The sequence below is a fragment of the Hirsutella rhossiliensis genome (assembly GCF_020360975.1).
Source record: "Hirsutella rhossiliensis strain HR02 chromosome Unknown scaffold00004, whole genome shotgun sequence".
In the NCBI taxonomy this organism is placed as follows: Eukaryota; Fungi; Ascomycota; class Sordariomycetes; order Hypocreales; family Ophiocordycipitaceae; genus Hirsutella; species Hirsutella rhossiliensis.
The window spans coordinates 4,829,324-4,846,887 of NW_025408670.1; the positions used below are offsets into that span (position 1 = coordinate 4,829,324).

A 17,564-nucleotide genomic window follows, 5' to 3' on the forward strand; every position below is an offset into this window, starting at 1 on the left:
TAGCCAACCTCGTCCTCACCACCCCCCACCCGCCTCATCCTCCTCTGCCAAGCCAACGGCATCCATAACCCAGACTGTTTGGCCACGGAAAATAAAACAACTTTTCCCTGTCAGGGCGACGTTGATCCGGTCAATGTCAAAAACATCACGCCGCTCCGCATCGCCAAAGCGTCCTCATTACTCGTGGATATTACGGAAGCTCCCGGCACCAGTGCCTGCTTCTGGCCTCTCTTGTCTTGCTTGCATACATTCCATGGCGTTTTGAATAGACTTCGCTCGTCCCGTGGGGTTCATCATGCTCGCCCACATGTACCAGATGCTCCAGACCAACCCAACTCCCTGATCAAGCCCTCCCGTCATGACAGCCACGCCATCTCTCGAGTATCCCGGCCGAATGCCGCGGGCTCTCGCAGATCCAGGAAGAGTGGAATAAAGAAGAGTGAGAAAAAGGGGATAGTCGTAGCGACTTGCGCTTGAACGCCAGCCAAGCCGCCTTCTCTGCCACAACACGCCCTCTCATTCGATGCGCCTCGTGTCGTCTCCCTCTGGCGAGACCAGTTTGGTCGACCAATGATGACCCAGTTGGTCCCTTGCCAGCTCGCATCTTCCAGTGCCTCACATGATGCTACACTCTCCCTCCTGCTGCTTCTCGATGCGGCTTCTGGATATTCGTTCGCGTGGTCTCGGACGGCCGTGCTTGCCTGCTCTCTTGAGGTCCTCGAGCCTCTCTCGTGCCTTGGGGAATTCTTGTGCTGTGCGTGCGTGCCGCGTCAGTATCTTCACCATCTCGCGCCTACTCGCCACGGCAAAACGCCAAAGAAAACTCACCAGCAGCACGCCAGTACCACCGCTTGGCATCCTCCAAGTTGGCCGGGACGCCGATGCCCACCTCGGTAAAGTATCCCATTGCGTACTCGGCCTTGGCCAGCCCGGCGACGGCCGCCTTTCTCGCCCACAGGTACGCCTCGGTGTCGCTCTGTCCCAGCACGCCTTCGCTGCCCGTCAAATACCAACCGCTCAGCGCCAGCTCCGACTGGTGCTCCTCCTGCGCCGCCGCTTTGGAGTACCAGAAGATGGACTGCCGGGGGTCGATCGGGCACCCCATCAAGCCGTACTCAAACACGCACCCGAGCCGGTATTGCGAAAACTTGTACCCAAGCTCCGCCGCGTCCTGGAAAAGGCTCAGCGCGTAACGCTCGTCGCGGATGATGGCGTCGTTGGGCTGCGCCGACTCGTACAGCAGCCCGAGCTCGTGCAGCGCGTGCGGGTTTTCGCCGTCTGCTCGCTCCGCTGCCCGCCTCAGCCACCCGACCGCTTCCCTCGGGTTCTTTTGCTGGCCCAGCAGGCCCTTGAGCAAGATCATGCCCAGCTTGTACATGGCGGGCGGATCACCCAGGGTCGCCGCCCGTTTGTACCACTGCATCGCCTTGAGCGGATCCTTGCGCGTCCCACCGCCCTCCTCATGTCCAATTTCGCAGCACACGGCCGTCCGATACGCCGCCGCAGGGTGGCCGAGCTTCGCAGCCGACTGATAGAGCGTAAAGGCTTCCTTGTTGTCCGGCTCGTGGCCGAAGAGGCCCTTGCCGAGACCGTCGGCCATGGAGAACATGGCGTCTTGGTTCTGGGCACTTGCCAGCTTCTTGAGTATCTTCTGGGCGTCCAACAAGTAGCGCTCGCGGGTCCTGGCTCGCTGCTTGGCGTCCGGCATCTTGGGCGCCAGGACATCAGCGGCCTCGATCAGCTTCCTGGCTAACTTCAGGGCCGAATCTTGATCCCCGGCATTGGTCTTGATGGCCATGCGCAGCCTCTCGAGCTCCTGTGGCGTCACCACTTCATCCGCTTGCATTGGAGCCGGCTCCATGACTTGATGGCCGGCTCGCAGGACCGTCCGCTGCTGGGGCGGCGGTTGCTGCTGCTGCTGCATCGGCCCGGCTTGTTGCACGCCGCCATAGTTGCGAACCGGAGGTGGTCTGTCGTTCATGCTCACCATGGAATTCGCCATCAATCCAGGACGCACTGGCGTAGGGTGGGAAGGTAATGCATCGGGGTTCGAGTTCTGCGACATATTCGTGCCCGTCCGCGATAGGCCATCGCTGCCGGAGTAGCCTCGCGGTGGCGGCGGCGCCATCTGCTCGTAGCCACCAGACTGGCCATACCCCCCTCCGAACTCGGGTCGATAGGGCTGGACCTGCGGCACGGGGGGAACCGCGGGCATGTCGGACGCCATCTCGAAGACGGCGGCCTGAGGCTCACGGACGTTGGCCGCGGACTTGGCATGGTGCAGCCTCGGCATCTGATGCGCGCCGCGCTGCGGTTGCTCAAAGGAATTTCCTCGAGCGAGCCCCGGCACGCCGTCGATGTCTGGCAGGCTGGATCGGCGGCGATGAGAATCGTTGAAATAAGAGTTGAAGACATCGTCGGACGACAGTGTCTGCTCGTGCCCATATCCGCCGGCGCTCTGGTATCCGCCGCCCTGACCGTTCCGCGGCAGCCCTTGAGACTCGGGAGGATAGATTCTTCGTGGAGGAGGCCGATTTCCCGATGCGGTCGAGGGCCGCGGCGGTACGCCACCCCGACCAGCGGGGCCATTAAATGGCATCGTCTCGGTTCGCTGCGGCGGCGGCGGCATGTTGTGCCTCGGGTCAGAGTCGTGAGCAGGCGCCGTCATGCTTCGAGCGGGAGGGTTCGGATCGCCCGAGGGGTTTCCTCCGTTAGGGCCGGACGGGTAGTCGTGGCCGTAGCCCCCGTAGCCGTTGGGAGCCTGTCGAGGAGGTGGGCCCGGCCTTGGGTCGCTGTAGCCACGAGAGGGATAATTTCTAGGCGGAGGCCCTCTATTGCCGTTCATAGGCGGGCGTCCATAGTCCCCTTGCGCAGGATGGCCATTATTAAGAGCCATCCCCGACATCTGGCCAGCGAGGTCCTGGTCCATGCCATAGGCAGGGTCGTGGCGACCGGGTCGGCCGTTGGCCATTGGCGGTTGCCGACCGGCTGGTAAGGAGTGCGTCGTGAGCGAGACTTTCCCGACGGATCCTCGGGGAAACGAGCTTACCACCATGATCTGAGTTTTGGGGATGCGGACGAGCGGGCAGCCCCCGGGCAGGCTCCGACCCGGGGTCCATGCCCCTCGCTCTCGACGGGTAGGGATCGCCTCGGCGGCCGTCGGCAGTCGAAGGGCGGGCTGCTGGGCCCCCTCGGCCTCCCGGACCAGGCGGGTAATAGTCTCGCGGCTGACCGTAGCCCTGGCCTTGCTGCGCGTAGCCTCCGCCACGATCGTCGTGGCCGTATCCATCTCCGTAATCGTCTTGCGATCGGCGCGGCGCGTACTGGCGGGTGGGCGGTGGCCTGTCGTTGAAGCCACGGGGCCCAGGAGGATGCGCGGCCGAGCTGGCGTACGGGCGCTGTGGCCCACTAGCTTCGCCGTATCCTCCGTGGTAGGCCATGATGGCCGGGTTGCCCGCGACTTAGCGACAACGATGACGAAGACTGAAGGCGTCGCGGGCAGGCGTAGTGATGGTATGGAGAGTGCCCCTCGTGGGGAAAGAAGGGGGATTGGGTGATGAGGTTCAGCGCGAGATACCTAGACGATGCTAGAGATGTTGCCCAGAGGAAGAAAAGGAGTCGAAGTTGGCCTTGGCCGTGGGCGATCGCGGATTGGCCGACGGACAGGGGAGAGAACTAGCTAGTGGCGCATCGGTAGGGGCCTTCCGGGAGTCGACAATACGTCCGTCGCTGGCGTTTCGGCTGGGAGCTGATCGGCGGTTTCAACACCCAAGCGACCTGGAAGCGGGTACTGCTGCTTTTCTTGGCCGAACAGGTGGCTCTAGCCAGTGTGGGTTCTCCGGCATGCGCGGGAACGCAGACATACACTCTCCAGCAGCAGCCAGAGTCGCGGACCAAGGCCAGCCGCCGAGTGAGTGCGCGTGGATGAGGCACGAGAGGAGGGTGTTTGTGTGCGCGTGTCTCGTGATGATGAAGGGGGGGAAGAGAGCGAGAGAGCATCATTTGAACGGGAAAGACGCAGGACTTGGGACTGGTACCTGGGTATGCGCACGCTACCTCGACGGTACCTACCTACAAACATGCAGCAGAGCGTGGGGTCACGCTCAGTGGACACTGCTCGAGGGCCTCGTGGGCAGGGGAGGGGGGCGTGATAGGCGCCTTGGCCAGGCATGTGAGCCGCCTGACCACAGGCATGGATGAAATTTATCGAATGGGCGCCTGCCAATGACTGCGCCGGAGAGGCCTTTCAAGCAGAAGACTGTAAAAACTCGCGGCAAGGTTCTGGACCTCGATACATGCTTTTCTCAAGCCGACGCGACATGTCGGCGCAGGGAGTGGTTGGTGTCTGTGGGATTCATCTGCTGAGAGGTACCTCCCAGGTACCCCCTTGCGCGAGGTACACGGCCAGCGTGCCTACAGTCATACACAATTTGTAGGTGATGGAATGAAAACAAGCAGTATTAATTAATTATAGCACTTCTCTCGAGAAAGTCTGACCACCCTTGCGACTCTGATGCACGCAATCGCAAAGTGTAAGCCTCTCGGGCTGGCGCAACGCCCGGCGGCCCAAGCGCCAGCTCTCTGGCCACCACCTCGAGAAGGATGAAGCACTTTTGAAGAGTTGGAAGCGCCAAAGCGACAAGATCCAATGGGATTGCCCGCCCAGTTTCCTTGCCTGGGGGGCCGAGAGACTTCCACCAACACCTGCAAAGCAGAGCTTTGGGCTGATGATGACACGCATAGCACTGGCGTCTTCGTCCCCAATCAAAGAGCCCCGATTCCTGATACTGTACGTCTTCCCCATGCAACAGGCGCCTCTTGCCTGCGGGAAGCCCCGACATCAACAAGGGTGCCCCCCGGCCAATGGAAGTGCACAGCTGATACAGTGCAGTTGTACATAGCCCGCAGCTCAGGGGCGTTTGTTCGTGGTGCCAACAGGGAAACGATTGGCGCTGTGCCACATGGATGCTGGCTGCAGTGTTGCCTTGTGCTGCAAGGAACCGAAACGAAGCCTCTATCGCGAGACTGACGGTGGCTTGTTTGGCCATGGAGTCAAGGAGAGTCAAAAAGGAGTCAAGTCTGCGACCGACACGTTTGCGCAGCGCTGACGTCAAGACGTAAAGAGGCCGTGTCGAGCATGCTGGACTGTCATCTTGTCCGGCAGTTGACTGGTTACTAGGCATTCCAGGAGCTTCAGAATGCCGCCCAGGCAAAGCACCCCCTGAGCTGACTCCCGCTCGCTACAGCGCGCTGACAGCATTTCTGGCGCGACTAGACGCATCTCGCTAGACGTTTCAAAGATGCTTCTAGAGGTCCACTACCTTACCGTCGTAATGGTAGATATTGTAGTCGGCGCAAGGCCGAAACCGCCATGCGTGCTCCTTGGGTACAAAATGCGGGAGCCCTTGTTTGGGCGCAAAGTGGCCCCTTTGTTGAATACCTGGCAGATGTCGTGTGATCGCTAAAGTCGCGTGCCGTCCGGGCCGCTCCGGGTATCTGGGATAATGCATCCGGTTCTTCGATTGGAGACTCCAACGTCCTTTGACCCTGCGAGACCCTGAGCCATGAGTCGCCTGCACAGTAGTTCCAAAGGGAAGTCGCTTACTCGCTTCTTGGCGATGTAACAACTCCTCACGCAAAATCCTATTGTGCATCCAGGGCGGCACGAACATCGACTCGTCCGTAAAGCCCCTCATCTCATCGCAGGAGCCCGTCACCATCTGACGCAAAGATCGGTGCGCAAGACCCATTTCTCCCCTGCCGTCACTTCGCGGCCTTCGTGCTGCATGTAAAGGTCCACAATCAGCAAGCGATGCGCAATCAGATTCATCACCGGCACGACTCAATCCAGCAGGCAGGCACCAGCGTGAGGCAAAGGCAAAGACTCACCAGCAGGCAGTCGGCACCGTGCTTATGGAGAAGAAGCATCCCCGTCTCCAGCGGCACGGCAATCTCCTCGGCCGACGACTTCCGGTCATGGGGGTAAAATACCGTCTCGCCGCCGACGCAGCCCTCTGCCGCCGAGGTGAGGTAGAGCAGCAAGGTCCAGGTGGTGCGGGCAGGCGTGGGCGGTTCCGTCGGGAGGGTCACGTCGTTGTGGTCGTCGTCTGCCGTTGGGCCTCGTTGTTAGCCGACCATACAGAGAAGAGGAGAAGACGATGGGGTCCAATTTGGGTATCCCACAGTGACAGTCAAAGTATTGCCCTTTGGAGTAGCGGTATACCCTGATATTCGGGCTAAGTCCAACGGGCTCCCCGCCCCTATTCCGAGAAGCAACAGCACACCGTCAGCCTCCAATTGCTCTCCAGAGCGGAAAGACGAAAACTGACCACAAGTCTCTGACATGGGCGCTCTCGGAGAGAGCCTCCCTCAGCCCCGTGTGTTCCCACAAGCGCCCCGCAAAGGCAGCATCATCGACCTGCAGCCTGTCGTTGACACGCACCGCATCGCCGCGCTTCGGCCGCGCCGGCGTCGTCTGCAGCGGGAGCGTGCGGAGAAAGGCCACATAGTCGCGGCACAGGGAGCGCGGGAAGAAGGACGGGACGAGGGCGATTCTGGGCGTGGCCGGGTGCAGTTGCGGCGTGAGGTCGGCGACGGGCAGCGGCGGCTTGAACTGCGGCCAGGCGGGCGGCGATAGAGGTGGTGCTTTTGTCGGCGCGGGTGCAGAGGATATCTGGGATGGGCGCTTGGAGGATGACGATGCCTTGGGCTTAGGCATGATGAGGAGGGTAAGCTTGAGGGTTGAAGGCGACACCGAGGTCCGAGATGCGGGAGAATTGGAGCGTAACAAGCGCACCTCGTAAGATGGTCTCGGAAGGGCGGCGGATATGCTTAGTAGGGGGGATGAAAGTAGAAGCACGCAAGTCGAAAATATAGCAGCCCCAGCCGCAACAAGGCTTCCCTGGTCCACGTGGAGCATGCATGCGGCAACAAATTAAACATGCTGCCGACAGCCCTCCCAACTGGCCAACAGCTCTCTCGAGGCGGCCGCGTTTAATGCGACCCGTGCTTGCATGCAGTCTTGCACTCACACGCCCCATCCATCAGGGCTCCAGTTCGCCATGACTTAGTAAAATCGGCAAAAATTGGGTGGATATTTTCCAAAAAGAAATTGACATACAGCAGCCGGTGTTCGCTGGTCGTCACCGACCCAACTACTAATCTGCCCCTTACATGCTTATTTAGCCGAGATCGGACGGGATCGGAATTTCTCATGCAGGTATGGCCGTATGTGAAAGTATGGGGGTGGAGTATGACCTATGACCTGCATGGTCATGCGAGTGACCTCGCCCTGATGCAGGTGATGCAGCCCCATCCCTGCTTGACCTTCAGCGCCCGCCAATCAACAGGGCTTTACGGAGTAGAGGAACCTCGAGATGCCGGATTCTTACTGCCCGCACCTCGGACTTTGACGAGCCGCCCTGACAATACGGCCAAGAGAGGAGAGCACAGAAACTCTCGAATATTACACCGTCTGCCCGTCTCATGCCCTCGTCCAATGTCCTTCGGCACGCCCACCATGCCCCCCAACGTCGGTGACGAGCCGCCTTCTCCTCCCCCGGACCAGGCCTCGACCTCCTCGACCTCCAGCACGTCGGCCTACTCGCCCTTGGCCCGCCAGCTCCGACAGATGGGCCTCTTCGTCGCTGGCGCAACCTTCCTCGCCGCCTCAGTCGCCGTCTCGCGCCGCTCCGTGCTCCGCCGCCGCCTCGACTCCCTCCCCGCCTTCCACACCTCGAACCGCCGCGTCCCGGTATTTGACGGCTCCGACCGCATCGGTCTCGCCGCCCAGGCCCTCGGCCTCGCCACCCTCAACGTCATGAGCTTCGGCGTCCTGCTCACCGGCGGCATCGGCTGGGGGTTCGACCTCTGCTCCGTCGCCGAGCTGCGCCAACGTACCCAGGCCGCCCTCCAAAGGCCCGGCAGCATGGACCCAGAGGCCGAGAGGGAGATGGAGGAGATGATGAAGTCGCTGCTCGATAAGCTCGGCATGGATGCAACACCCCCGGAAAAGCCCCCTACGTCGGGCGCAGGTGGCGACGTCCCGCCCAAGAAGTGATGGTCGCTTTCCTCATCTGGCCTCGATTTCGGCGCGCATCTCTCTTTGTTCTATACCAAACCAATGAAAACTGAACACAGCGGTAATGCGTCATCTTCCTATACCCAGCGTCTATGTAGACAACCCGTGAAGCCACCAAGGTTCATCGGACATACTCAGCATGAAGCATGACCGAAACCCGAAGTTGGATTGCGCCTCACGCAGGCCGTTCCAGACATGTTCCGCAATGAAGCTGCACCCAAGATCAACCCTCGAGTCCTGGAGCCTCCAAGTTGCTGTGCTCGTCGACAGCCGAAAAAATACAAAACCTTCAATGATCCGCCTTCTCCAGATCATGCTCTATCATCGCAAACGCCGTGTGCCTCCAGCATGCCCGAGCATCTGGCCCCAGGGCATCCCAATCCAAGCACGATCCACCGTCTTTCCGAGAAAAGGAAATCAAACGAGCGTCTTACCTTTTGCAACACCAACCATCCGTCTCCATCTCGCAACACCCATGAGCGTTGATCGTCTCTCACTTCTCCTTCCCCTCCTCGGATTTGACGCTCCTCTTCATCTCCAGCATCTCATCCATGCCCTCCAAGCTCCCCCTGCGGCCCCAGTTCTTGGGCTGCCTCTTGAGAAAGGCGCCCACGGCACCGAGATAGCCCTCGTGGCGCAGAAAATACGCCTGCTTGGTGCCCTTGCTCCAGAACTTGATGGCATAGCTCAGCGTGTTCATGGTCTGGCGGTGGCCACGGATGAAGGAGCCGCCAAAGTAAATGTCGGACAACTGGTGGATCTGGGACTGCAGCAAGGCAATCTGGCCAATGTTGTTGGAGATGGCGTAGAGCAAGGACCGCGAGACGTCGCCGTCGGAGAAGCTGTCGCTCGGGGGGCCCCCGTATCCGTCGGCGGCGGCAGCCTCGGCCGCGTTCTTCATGCGAAAGACTTTCCCAAACGACGAGGCAATGGCCGTGTTCTTGAGGCCGATCTTGCCGTAGTCGGTGCCGTATATGTCGCCGACGAGCATATCGACCTTTGCGTTGTCGCCGTGGCCTGCGAGGTCCAACATCTCGTCAAAGGTGCGGGCGCTCGTGAGCATGGAGAGCAGGCCCCAGAGGGTGCCGCCGCCGAGCGAAGTGCCGCCGACTCGCTGGTAGGAGCGCGGGCCGGTGACCTTGAGCATGGACACGCCCGAGCCAATGTTGACGAGCATGTAGGGGTATATGGTCTCGCGAGGGCTGACAAAGTGCATCGGATCGGTATCGGAGTAGGTAAAGACCTCGCGGGGAATCTCGGTGATGAAGAAGTCGAGGCCTGGGACGGTGTCAGCATGCTTGCAAGCGGCACGGGGTGCTTGTCGGCGCACCAATGATGAGACACTCCATCTCGTCCTCGCGCAGCACGTTGACGCCCAGGGCATCCCGGATCTTGTCGTAGAACTTGTAGGCGCCGCCGCCCGTGGCCATGACGCACAGCTCGCCGGGCCGCGGTCCGTTGAGCTCGAGGTGCTTGTCGCGCAGGTGCTTCATGAGCTCGACGCAGTCATCGACGCGGTCCGTCTCGAAGCTCTGGAAGTTGAGACGGCCGCCGGGCTCGGTCGAGTGAGCCTCTCGCGAGAAGTAGACGAGCTTGATGAGCGAGCCGCCGATCTAGGAGGGGCATCAGCCGGGAAAGCTCTCGGCGCAAACAAAACGAGAGAGGGAAGCCTACATCAACGGCGATGTGGCTCACCACAGCCGTGTGGTTGGGTAGTCGAATATCGCTCGTCTCGTGGTGCCCGGGACTGCCGGCGCCGTTTGCCAGGCCATTGCCGGAAGCCGGCGTGGAGGTGTCGGGATCGACGATGAAGGCGCCCTTGACGTTGATCTTGACACTGCCGGGCCTCGTGATGGTGCTGTCAATCTCGTCGGTCGAAGTGACCGTCTTGGGTCTCTGCGGCTGGTTCCGTCGTTGCTCGTGGTCCTCGGCGGCGGGGGTCATGATGAAGCTCGGCGCGCGCGCTGCGGCGACGCATTGAGCCTGCGCCGAGAGATGTTCGCTTGATGTATGAGCCCGGTAGCGTCACAGCGACCTTTGCAAGCAAGACCTGACGTCTGTGCCTTTGAAGTCTGGGCGCTGCCGGCAGCGGGGAGAGTTGGATGGCGAGGATGGCTGAGATAAGCTCGGATGCCGGCGGCTCGGAGGGCGCAGCAGCTCCAGCCGCTTATCGATACCTCTCAACCGGTTGGCCGAGGCTCACAAGATCCCCATACTTGTCCATTCCAGGTGCTAGCTTCGGGCCCCTTTTTACCGAGGCAACATGCGATTCTGGCAATAATTCGCCGGTGGACGGACGGGCAGCCGACGCAAAATGCCTCCGAACCATCGGACTCTGGCAATCGACTCGACTCGACTCGCATTGGACTCGATCGTCGTCTGCATCGCCTCTTCAATTTCTCTTCGTTGAGCTCGTCATAATGATACAAGCAGATTACGTCATACATGCAAGAACAGCCTTCCAGAATGTCCAGCGGAAACAGCGGCTCCAGCACCCTCCAGCACCCCCCCAGCAACCCCCCCTACTTGGTTGGACCGGTCCAGCAACCCTCAACGCAAGCAACCATTTTCCTCAAAACCCGCCACCCAAACCGAGCATAAAACGCCTTGATCATACAGTACCGCCCCCCCTCCTCGTCGTCGTCGTCTCAAGCCACGCTCAGAAAAAGTTGCCGCCGGGCAGGGCGACAAAGACGGCCGTCACCGCGCCGCCGAGCAGCACCGACGCCAGCAGGGCCTGCACAAAGATGGTGTCCTGGATCTGGCGCAGCGCGGGCTCCTGGATCCAGACTTCGCGGTCAAAGACCTTGCGGACGACGTTGCGCTTCTCGTACCGCACCACCCACGGCTCGTCCTCGTAGCTGTTCTCGGACCCAAACGACTCGAAGCTGTGCTTGCCCATGTCCTCGCCGTCGTCCTGCACAAAGAGCTCCCACGGCCGCACGTGCCGGTGGTGCATGCCGTGCAGCACCACGCACATGCCCTTGTAGGCGGCGACGAGCGTGCTGATGCCTAGCACAAAGGCAATGGCCGACAGCGCGCGGTAGCCCCGGCCGAGGCGGCTCAGCGTCATCACCATGGCCATGATGAGGCCGCCGACGATGAGGCCCACGCCCAGCGCGCGGGCGAAGAAGACGCGTGCCGGGTTGCCGTTGCAGATGGACCAGCGCACAAAGTTGGGGTGGGCCTGCTGGCGCAGCGAAGAGTCGACCATCTGGAACAGCGACCGGAGAGCCGTCGGGTGCGTCGTGCGTGAGAGAGCGTGGACGGCCGCCTTTTGCTGCCACGACGCCAGGTTGAGCTGCCGGGGCGCCCCATCCATGATGTACGTTGCGATGACGCGGTTGATTTCGTCGCGGAAAGGCTGGATGGTGACTGTGCACTCCTCGGTCAGCGGCAGCCCCCCTCGAAGAGGCAAGACAAGTCAAGACATACAAGGCTGCTTGGCGCCCGCAGCGGCAAAGGCATCGGCGGCCTGGGACTTGTGGGTGACCTGGCCGCTCGAAGGCATGTTGCTCGGCCCCGTGCAGACGGAGCCCTGGTCTTCAGAGTTCTTGTGCGGAGTGCGCGGAGGCGTGCTAAAGGGGTTGGAGCCGTCGGCCCCGGCCGTCTGCTTCTCAAAGTCGGTGCCCTTGAAGATCTTGGACGCCTGCGGCTCGGGCTTGCGCTTCTCGGCGTACTCCTTGCGGATGCGGGCAACGACGTCGTCCTGCATGGCCTGGGTCCAGACGGGGGCGAGGCCCGTGTCGGCGGTTGCGGCCGTGTCGAAGCGCTTGCAATAATCCTTGTACCACAGCCAGAACTGCAGGTTCTCGGCCGCGTGCTCGATGTAGACGAGGTAGTTCATGAAGTCGCGCACAGTCATGGGCTATGACAGTCAGTCAGACCAGTCCGACTTGAGCCGTTGCGGGCAAGGCATGGCGCATGCGGCGGTACAGGGGGCTCTCGGGCAAACTCACAGGACACGTTCCGCCGTTCATGATCTTGTCAAAGGCCAGGGAGTCCGGGATGCCGGCCGAGCAGCCGGACTGGCCCGAGCGGATGGACAGCTCGCGCTTGGCGTCCTCCGGGAGCGAGTCATTGCTCGGGCGGGCGGCTTGGCTCGGGAGAGACTCCTGGCTCGAAGGAGCGTCTTGGATCGGGAGGGGGTGGACATAGGGGGGACGGGTGTAGGTGATGGGGAAGAGCTTGAGCATGATGGGCTATGCAGGGAGACCGACGGCGCGCTGAGATGCGGCGTTAACGGGCAACAAGAGATGGAGAACAGTCAAGGTGAGAGAGAGCCGAAGAGTGTCAAGGCCCAGCTGCCATTTGACGAGTCGTTGGACGGACCATGATGGGGTGGCCTGCTTATAAGTATAAGTATCACTCTTGCAGCACGACAGCAGCAGTCGAGGTCAGAGCGCAGCCAAGGCAGCTCAGCGACGCCCAAAGCTGGCCGTCAAGTCGACGCCGCAAGGGGGGCCGCGGCCAGCTAGGCAAGGGGAGGCCGGATGGAAGAGACCGGATGGAGGAGGGTGGCGGGTGCACGGGGCAGGCCGTGTAAGTCGGCCAGCCCGTCCGCCAGCCCGCCCCAACGTGCGCCGCCAGCTTGACGCAAAGTCCAAGCTTGTTAGGCATGGGGAGACGGCATGGCCAAAAGCGGCTGAAGGACCGTCTCGAGCTGGAGGGGCCCAAGGCAGCAAGCCCCCCCTGAGCCCTCTACGGAGTAGAAGCGCCGCCGACGGAAGTGAGCCTGCCGAGGAACCGAGGACCATGTAAGACCTGAGGACGACGACGACTTCCGCGGAGCCACCAAGATGACCATGTGGGAGTCGAGCGTTGGCTGGGCTGGGTGCCGTCAGCTCTCTCTTGGCCCGTCTCCATCCCCCTGCAGAGTCCGAGCACGCAGCGAACTATCAGGTCCAACAAAGAAAAGAAAAAAGAAAAGGGAAAAAAACACAACGTCAGCCCGGCGCCAACGGCAGCATGTGGGCAACAGGGATCAACAGCTTCTAGACCCGCGGCGGAGAGTCCACTTTTTCTTTTTGGCCTTCTTTTTCTCGTGGGAAGAAGTGCTGCTCGTTTCTTTTCGCTTCTTGTCCTCTTCTTCGGCTATGTTTTCTTCTGTTGGTGTCTCTGCTTTCGTATTTGCTGCACTTTCCCCAGACGGAGCAGGCCGAGTCGGAAAGAGATCCGGGCGAGGGAAGACGGCCAAGGACGTGGGCACGGCGACTAGCAAGAAGAGGAAGAAGGAAACGGACGAGCGAGGAGAGACAGGGCGTCGAGACCACTGATCGATAGCCCTCTATTTCCAGCCCTGTGCTCGCCCAGCTTCTCTCTTTCTTTTGGTGGCGCCGCCATGGTCGGCTGGTTCAGCCAAGGCCAGAGGGGGCCTTTTGCGCGCCTTGAGTTTCTTCAGAATCATTCTAAACATTTGTAGTTTCTTTTCTCCCGGCGTCACAGAGACATGAGAGGGGTCCAGCGGCACCCAGTCCATTCATTGCTCCATGTCGTGAGAGACAGAAGTCGTGAGAGACAGAACATGGACAACCCGGTGGCCGGTCGGCTCGGTTCCACGGGATTACACACGGCCGTTTGCTAACATGAATCATCACGAGGCAGGCCGTCAAAGACCCTGCGGCCGGCCGGGCTGAGTCGACATGGCAGTCGAGGGGAAACCCTGACGCCCACCGTCGCTTAACGAAGCCCGGTTCGCCATGTCTTGCATCAACGCCCCCGCGTTCGTGCGACCTTGTGTCCTTTTGGCCCTTGTCCTTTTGGCCCTTGTCCGAGTTGACCTGGTTCCACTGGTTCCAGGATATGATCCGTCCACCGTGGAGACGCGAATATTCCTTGCATCGGCTTCCCTGCCCTTGGTCCCCTAATGGTCGTCACGCCGCCTTGAGCACCAACTCAACTACAACCTCTCGCTTGCCGAATTGGTTCAATAGTAAAAGGCTTCAATCCCGTCCTGCAAGCCTCGCACGTCTCCGGTGACAGCACGGCGGAAAAGGGTCCTTATGCTCTTTCAACAGGCCAATGCACGAGGACAAGAGCTTACAGTACGAGGCACTCATATACCAGACGTCATGTCGTCTGACAATGCAAGAAAGAATCACAGGTTCCCAATATTAAAGTCTCGGTGCTATCTACTCGTCAGCGCCACCACCTCCGCTACATCCTGACCCCAATGACGGCCAATACAAAGCCATCGCGACTCGCTTAGCAGATGATGATTCAACGCTGCTTCATGTATTGAAGCACCCTCGTCGCGTCTTGACGCGCCTTGATTAGCTCAACTTTGCCGCCCGCGAGCAAAGTGCTGTGCAATTCTCTCCCAGATTCTCTCCCCCGTACACGTGTCCATCAATCCTGATCCCGGTTCAAGCCGAGTGCAAGTTCAATGCCGTGAGGCAGTGTGTCTTTCAAAAAGGTCTTCGAGACGTTGAGAATGATGCCCATCATGACGGGAATACCGCTCATCAGCTTCTTGATAGGGTCATCCGGATTGCCGGTGGTGGCATCGCCTCTCGCACCCTCTTCGGCGTACTTGGCCTGAGACTGGACAATGTCGCTGTTTTTCAGGGACCCATCGTGATGGCTGGCGTCGCGGGCCTTTGCCAGTCCATCTTGCGCTTCTTGGGCGGCGGCTCCGGCGTTCTCGATGGGGACGGCGATCCCGCTGCCGGCTAGGAGAGCGACGACGGAGAGGGCGAGGATGTACCTCATGTTTGGTTACATACACGGCAAGGTAAGGGTGTAAACGGGGCAGTGTGGCCACGAGTGACGCCCTCGATTCTTTGAAGGCCAGCCGATGCGATGTGGATTGAAGGCCTCATATATACTACAACGACTGAGAAGACATCTTGATGGAGCATTGTCTGCGCTTTTTCAGCGCAACTGACGAGATATTTGATCTGAAGCAGTGGACGCTTGGAATGCTCTTTGAGGCCCGATCGTCGAGGAGAAAGATTGAGAGGTTGTTTGAGATTCTAGCGAGACTTGTGTCAGTCACAGATCCGAAGCCGACAGGTCCGATATGATGTCTCTCAAGGTCGGGCAACATGCTACATTTACGGCGAGCATTACCCGTGACGCAATCGATGGAGACAGCGCCGTATACAGCAGGCAACATATATGCGTCTCGTATCTTGGCCCAGCAAGTTCAACATACCAGCGAGGAGAAAAGTCTTTCCTCTTTCCCGAGAGGATATTATATCCAAGCGTCCGGTCTCATGATTCATAGCCGAAGTGATCTGCAAAAACCGAAACTCACGGGCGACACTCATTCCCCGCGTGCGGCACTCATCCTCCCACGTAACTGGCTGATTCAGAGGCAATGGCCGCCGAAAGGTTCACGTCAGCTCTCCGGATGAGCATATGCCGACTTAGCGGCGAATAGAGATGCGTGTCCATGGGGTTACGCAGGTGCGGGCCTGTAAATGTAGGACTGACGGAATGCATGGGCTGCATCCGGGACATTCCATCAATCGCAGCTTTTGCGAGGCAGCTGAAGATTTGCATTGATACGTGTTGAAAGGGAGAAGGAAAAGGCCATGACAGACTTGGCCTCGCAGCCTTTTTCCAGGTGGACCGAATTTTTGCTCTCGATAGAGCGTCTGCCAAGATAGAGAGCGCAGGCGGCCACGTCCATGTCAGAACGAGAAGATGTAGATCGAAGACGACGGTAGGGACGCCGTAGCGAGTGGTTGCATCTTCAAGTAGGCAATAAAGTACATTACTTGGTCGCGTAAGAGCGGACGAGGCTCTCGTCTTGCCGGAGAGGCGTCATGGTTGATGAGTTGCTGGTGTGCTGCGGCGGTGACGGCATACTTCAGGCTGGTAAGAGAAGGAGAGTGACGAGGACAATATACGCCCAGATGGCGAATCGAACCTGACTACGTATCCGCTTTCTCAATATTTCAAGAACGGCGCGTAGAATAAGCCGCTTTCAAACAGTCGAGGTGATTGGAATATCAACCAGCTTCCCACTTGCGCCAACGCGTATCCTGCGAACTGAGCAGGCTGCACTGGTCCATTGAGTTGAGTCATGACCGTATATATACATCTTCCTCGCTGTTGAAACGTCTCTGTTCCTCTGAATCTTCGTTTCCCGCCCTGCGATGTCGTCTTGAAAAGGCACATCGTGGTGCGCAGGTCCTTGCTTGATTCTTTGAGCTCAGGCGCTTTCTGAGAAGCGGCGTTGCCTGACAACTCGTGGTCACATAAAATGCATGTTACCCATAAGCCTCAAGGCACTTATGAAAGCCATTTTGCGTAATAGACTTGTACTATGTGTCCCTGCGTCTGTCTATGTATGGCAACGCCGCGTGATCGGGCGCCAGACTGCACGTCCTGAAACCCTTCCCCTTCTATTTCAAATGAGTTCGCGTAGCCTGCGAATAGCCGATGAGTGATTGCGTCGCGGACGCCGTGATATCGACGTTGGCGAGCAAAATGGTTTTCCGTGTCCAGACAGTGGCCACCATGCCTCCCGGTTCGTGTACAGACGGGCTCCCGTCAAGGCCTCAACACCGGTCTCTGCGGACAATGACATTCCACTTGCTCGGGTGAAAGGCCTGGCCGCCGATGTCTCTTGGCTCCGGGTTCATCCACTCGACGCATCTCGTGACGAGGAGTTGCGCGCCGTTTGCAATGTCCGAAAACGAGCTGAGCTTCTTGGGTCTTCCGTCCTGGATATTCGCAACGTTTGCTCCATCAGCACTGATCATGGCCGCAAGCTGTCTGGGCCATCGCGGCTGGAGGCTCCTCTACCACAGAGCCCTGTGGCACTTACGTCGTTGCACCACCAAATGGCAGAGTTGTAGGAGCAGCTCACGCGGCCGCACCGTGAAGGACCGGGCTCGCTCCCCGGCCGTCCTCGAACCCTCCTGAGGTGCTCAATGCCCTCTTTGATGCGCCGGACGGAGGCGGCCTGCCATCGGCCGCCGCAAATACTGGTGCCGAGGTTCCAGTCCGTCCCCTGAAGCGACGACGAGTTGGCGGAAAGCTTGGCCGACGGCGGCGGCTCCTTCTTTGGCTCTGGAGCGATGACGAACTCCTCCTCGTACTTTGGGTTGATGAGCAGGAGCTCCCGGTAAATCTCCTCAATGGTGCCGTTCAAGCGCATCATGCGACCGCTGGGCGAGACCTCAACCTCCCATTCGGGGGTGAAGGCCGCGTAGCCTTCGATGGGGTCATCGAGGCCAATGACCTTGAGTTTTCTCCCGTCAGCGGTTTGCGAGGCGTCATGCGGTGAGCGCAGCTGCATCAGCCCTTACCTTGGCGACGAGAGCAGACAGGATCACTGCTACGGCTCCTGGGGTATTGCAAAAGATTTTCATCTTGATCTCGGATTTCTCTGCTTTAAAAGCTCTGCGGTAGGCAGTTCCCAGGGTTCCTAGACCGGACAAGAAGCGCTGTCTAGACTGGTCAACACGGAGAGCCTGCATGGCGACTGGATACAATCGTGACTCCTCATCTGCAACTTTGAAGAGGGGAA

At 59.7% G+C, this 17,564-nt stretch overlaps 7 protein-coding genes across 7 annotated transcripts; 1 reads left to right on the forward strand and 6 right to left on the reverse strand.

The window, feature by feature from the left end:
* Positions 1 to 615: 615 nt before the first annotated feature.
* On the reverse strand, positions 616 to 3,440 carry HRG_04777 (sel1 repeat domain-containing protein; the record flags this gene model as incomplete). Its single annotated transcript, XM_044863248.1, has 6 exons — positions 616 to 752; positions 829 to 1,816; positions 1,886 to 1,918; positions 1,988 to 2,369; positions 2,442 to 2,988; positions 3,050 to 3,440. The coding sequence occupies 6 exons, from the start codon at positions 3,438 to 3,440 to the stop codon at positions 616 to 618; spliced, it is 2,478 nt and encodes an 825-aa protein (XP_044721862.1).
* A 2,273-nt stretch (positions 3,441 to 5,713) lies between these two features.
* HRG_04778 (2OG-Fe(II) oxygenase superfamily domain-containing protein) lies at positions 5,714 to 6,718 on the reverse strand (the record flags this gene model as incomplete). The annotated part of the gene is made up of 4 exons (XM_044863249.1): positions 5,714 to 5,782; positions 5,890 to 6,107; positions 6,184 to 6,260; positions 6,330 to 6,718. 4 exons carry the CDS (start codon positions 6,716 to 6,718, stop codon positions 5,714 to 5,716), a joined length of 753 nt encoding a protein of 250 aa, XP_044721863.1.
* An 801-nt stretch (positions 6,719 to 7,519) lies between these two features.
* HRG_04779 (uncharacterized protein) lies at positions 7,520 to 8,059 on the forward strand (the record flags this gene model as incomplete). Its single annotated transcript, XM_044863250.1, has 1 exon — positions 7,520 to 8,059. The coding sequence occupies one exon, from the start codon at positions 7,520 to 7,522 to the stop codon at positions 8,057 to 8,059; it is 540 nt and encodes a 179-aa protein (XP_044721864.1).
* Positions 8,060 to 8,573: 514 nt separating this feature from the next.
* Positions 8,574 to 10,024, reverse strand: HRG_04780 (fumble domain-containing protein; the record flags this gene model as incomplete). Its single annotated transcript, XM_044863251.1, has 3 exons — positions 8,574 to 9,358; positions 9,411 to 9,693; positions 9,755 to 10,024. 3 exons carry the CDS (start codon positions 10,022 to 10,024, stop codon positions 8,574 to 8,576), a joined length of 1,338 nt encoding a protein of 445 aa, XP_044721865.1.
* Positions 10,025 to 10,739: 715 nt separating this feature from the next.
* HRG_04781 (Regulator of G protein signaling superfamily) lies at positions 10,740 to 12,276 on the reverse strand (the record flags this gene model as incomplete). The annotated part of the gene is made up of 3 exons (XM_044863252.1): positions 10,740 to 11,455; positions 11,516 to 11,948; positions 12,040 to 12,276. 3 exons carry the CDS (start codon positions 12,274 to 12,276, stop codon positions 10,740 to 10,742), a joined length of 1,386 nt encoding a protein of 461 aa, XP_044721866.1.
* A 2,152-nt stretch (positions 12,277 to 14,428) lies between these two features.
* Positions 14,429 to 14,791, reverse strand: HRG_04782 (uncharacterized protein; the record flags this gene model as incomplete). The annotated part of the gene is made up of 1 exon (XM_044863253.1): positions 14,429 to 14,791. One exon carries the CDS (start codon positions 14,789 to 14,791, stop codon positions 14,429 to 14,431), a length of 363 nt encoding a protein of 120 aa, XP_044721867.1.
* Positions 14,792 to 16,590: 1,799 nt separating this feature from the next.
* On the reverse strand, positions 16,591 to 17,514 carry HRG_04783 (uncharacterized protein; the record flags this gene model as incomplete). Its single annotated transcript, XM_044863254.1, has 3 exons — positions 16,591 to 16,803; positions 16,860 to 17,276; positions 17,344 to 17,514. 3 exons carry the CDS (start codon positions 17,512 to 17,514, stop codon positions 16,591 to 16,593), a joined length of 801 nt encoding a protein of 266 aa, XP_044721868.1.
* Positions 17,515 to 17,564: the final 50 nt, after the last annotated feature.